This window comes from Quercus robur, chromosome 2 (genome assembly GCF_932294415.1).
Source record: "Quercus robur chromosome 2, dhQueRobu3.1, whole genome shotgun sequence".
NCBI lineage: Eukaryota > Viridiplantae > Streptophyta > Magnoliopsida > Fagales > Fagaceae > Quercus > Quercus robur.
The window spans coordinates 7904389-7906813 of NC_065535.1; the positions used below are offsets into that span (position 1 = coordinate 7904389).

Below are 2425 nucleotides of genomic sequence, written 5' to 3' on the forward strand. Positions count from 1 at the left end.
AGGGTTGAGGAGGACCAACAGCAAAGAAAGGGGAAGGGTAAGGTTATCCCTCAGGAAAAGAGGGATTTCAGGTTGGATCACTACAACAATAATAGATTCCAGAGGGATTTTGCTCTGCTATCTGGGTCTACGACTCCTCAAGTGGTTAACACGGTGTTCTGAGAGCCAGTACATCAAGTCTTGGAGAAAATCAAGAATGAATCATACTTCAAATGGCCAAATAAGATGGGAGGAAACCCCTTGAGGCTCAACCAAAGTCTTCATTGCCAATACCACCAGGGACGAAGGCACACCACCGAGGACTGTAGAACTCTGTGGAACTATCTGGAGCAACTGGTCAGAGATGGAAGGTTACAACAGTTTTCGTATCGGCCCAATGGGCAGGAAGACCAAGCAGGGTTGAGGGCTTAGGGGAACGCTTCTTCAAGGCCCCCTTTGGGTATAATTAATGTCATCTTTGCTACTCTTAGGAGAACTAGCTCGTAGCCCTCCAGGGTGATATTTGTAGCTCGGCCACTCGTTAAGGACTCTAATCCTGAGCCGAAGAGGGTTAGAATGGAGGTCCGACCTACGTTGAGCTTTTCGAAGAAGGACAAAATTGGAACCATACAACCACACGATGATGCTTTAATAGTAGCGCTCAGGATAGGAGGCTATAATGTGAAGAGAGTGTTGGTAGACCACGGTAGTGGTATAGAAATTATGTACCCTGACTTATACAAAGGGCTGAACCTGAAGCCTGAGGATTTGACAGCATATGATTCACCTTTGGTAAGCTTTGATGGAAAAGTTGACATTCCAAAGGATCAGATTAGACTACCCATACAAATAGGTTCAGAGGTAGTAGACGTGAACTTCATTGTGGTGGATAATTATTCTCCATACACGGCCATTATGGCAAGACCATGGCTCCACACCCTGGGGGCTGTTTCTTCCACCCTGCATTTAAAGGTAAAATATCTGTCCGGGAACCAAGTTGAAAAGCTTATTAGGAGTCAATCTATGGCTAGGCAGTGCCTGGTGGCTGCAATTATGCATCAGCCTGAAGCTGAGTCTTTAGCCTCTACTGAGGGAGGCTCATAGCAATCAAGGATTCCGGTCCTATCTATAGATGTGGTGTCGGAAGGGGTAAAGTATGAGAAACTGGAAGAGATGGTTATAAATGGTGATTCGGAGAAGTTCTTTCAGGTCAAAGCTCAACTGCCTCCTCAGGAGAAGGAGAAGTTGATAGCGTTCCTTAGAGAAAATGTTAATGTATTTGCATGGAATGCTTACGAAGCTCCTGGGGTGGATCCAGACTTCATTTGTCGTCATATGAATGTCAACCTAGCTATCCTCCCTAAAAAGCAACCACCTCGGCGATCATCTAAAGAACATTCTGATGCTATCAAGGAGGAGGTGAACAAGCTTATGTAGGTTAGGGCTATTAAGGAAGTGTTCTATCCTGAATGGTTGGCCAATATAGTGGTAGTAAAGAAGAAAAGTGAAAAATGGCGAGTATGCGTGGATTTCATAGACTTGAACAAAGCCTGTCCAAAGGACCCTTTCCCCACGCCTCGGATTGATCAATTAGTGGACGTAATTGTAGGCCACCCTCATATTAGCTTTTTGGATGCCTTCTAGGGGTACCATCAAATACCACTAGCTTTGAGTGATCAAGAGAAGACAACTTTTGTCACCCCCATTGGAAATTCCACTACAAAGTGATGCATTTTGGTTTAAAGAATGTAGGGACTACCTACCAAAGGATGATGACCAGGATGTTCGAGCCATAGCTAGGAAAAAACATCAAGATTTATATAAACGACATGGTGGTTAGGAGTAAGTTAGAATCCGAGCATGTTAACGACCTTGGGAACATCTTCGAGATTTTGAGGAGGCACAAGCTGCGCCTTAATGCTTCTAAGTGTTCTTTTGGTGTTGGTTCAGGAAAGTTCATGGGCTATATGGTCACTTACTGGGGAATTGAGGTCAATCCTGATAAGATTAAGGCAATTAACAGTCTACAACCACCTCGAAATTCCAAAGAAATCCAGAAGCTAACAGGAATGACTGCTGCCTTAAACTGATTCATCTCTCGGTTAGCTAATAAGTGTAGGCCTTTCTTTCAGTTGTTGAAAAAGTGGAAAGGATTTAATTGGACCGAGGAGTGTGTCCTAGCTTTCCAGCAGTTAAAGGAATACATTTCTTGGCCACCCATTATGTCAAGACCTAAAGTGGATGAGGTTTTGTTTGTTTACATTGCAGTAGCCTCCCACGCGATGAGTTTGGTGCTGGTAGGGTTGATAGTGGTATGCAGAGGACAGTTTACTATAAGAGCAAGTCACTACATAAAGCCGAGGTTCGTTACCTGCCACTAAAGGAGGCCATTTTGGCAGTGGTGCATGCAACGCATAAGCTCCCCCATTACTTCCAATCACACACG

At 44.4% G+C, this 2425-nt stretch overlaps 1 protein-coding gene across 1 annotated transcript; it reads left to right on the plus strand.

Moving 5' to 3' along the window:
* Window positions 1-555: 555 nt before the first annotated feature.
* Window positions 556-1083, plus strand: LOC126694258 (uncharacterized). Its single transcript, XM_050390385.1, has one exon. It carries the CDS (start codon window positions 556-558, stop codon window positions 1081-1083), a length of 528 nt encoding a protein of 175 aa, XP_050246342.1.
* The last annotated feature ends 1342 nt before the right edge of the window (window positions 1084-2425 follow it).

Coding starts and splice junctions, on each gene's coding strand:
- LOC126694258 (XM_050390385.1), top strand. CDS start 556: ATGGAGGTCCGACCTACGTTGAGCTTTTCGAAGAAGGACAAAATTGGA.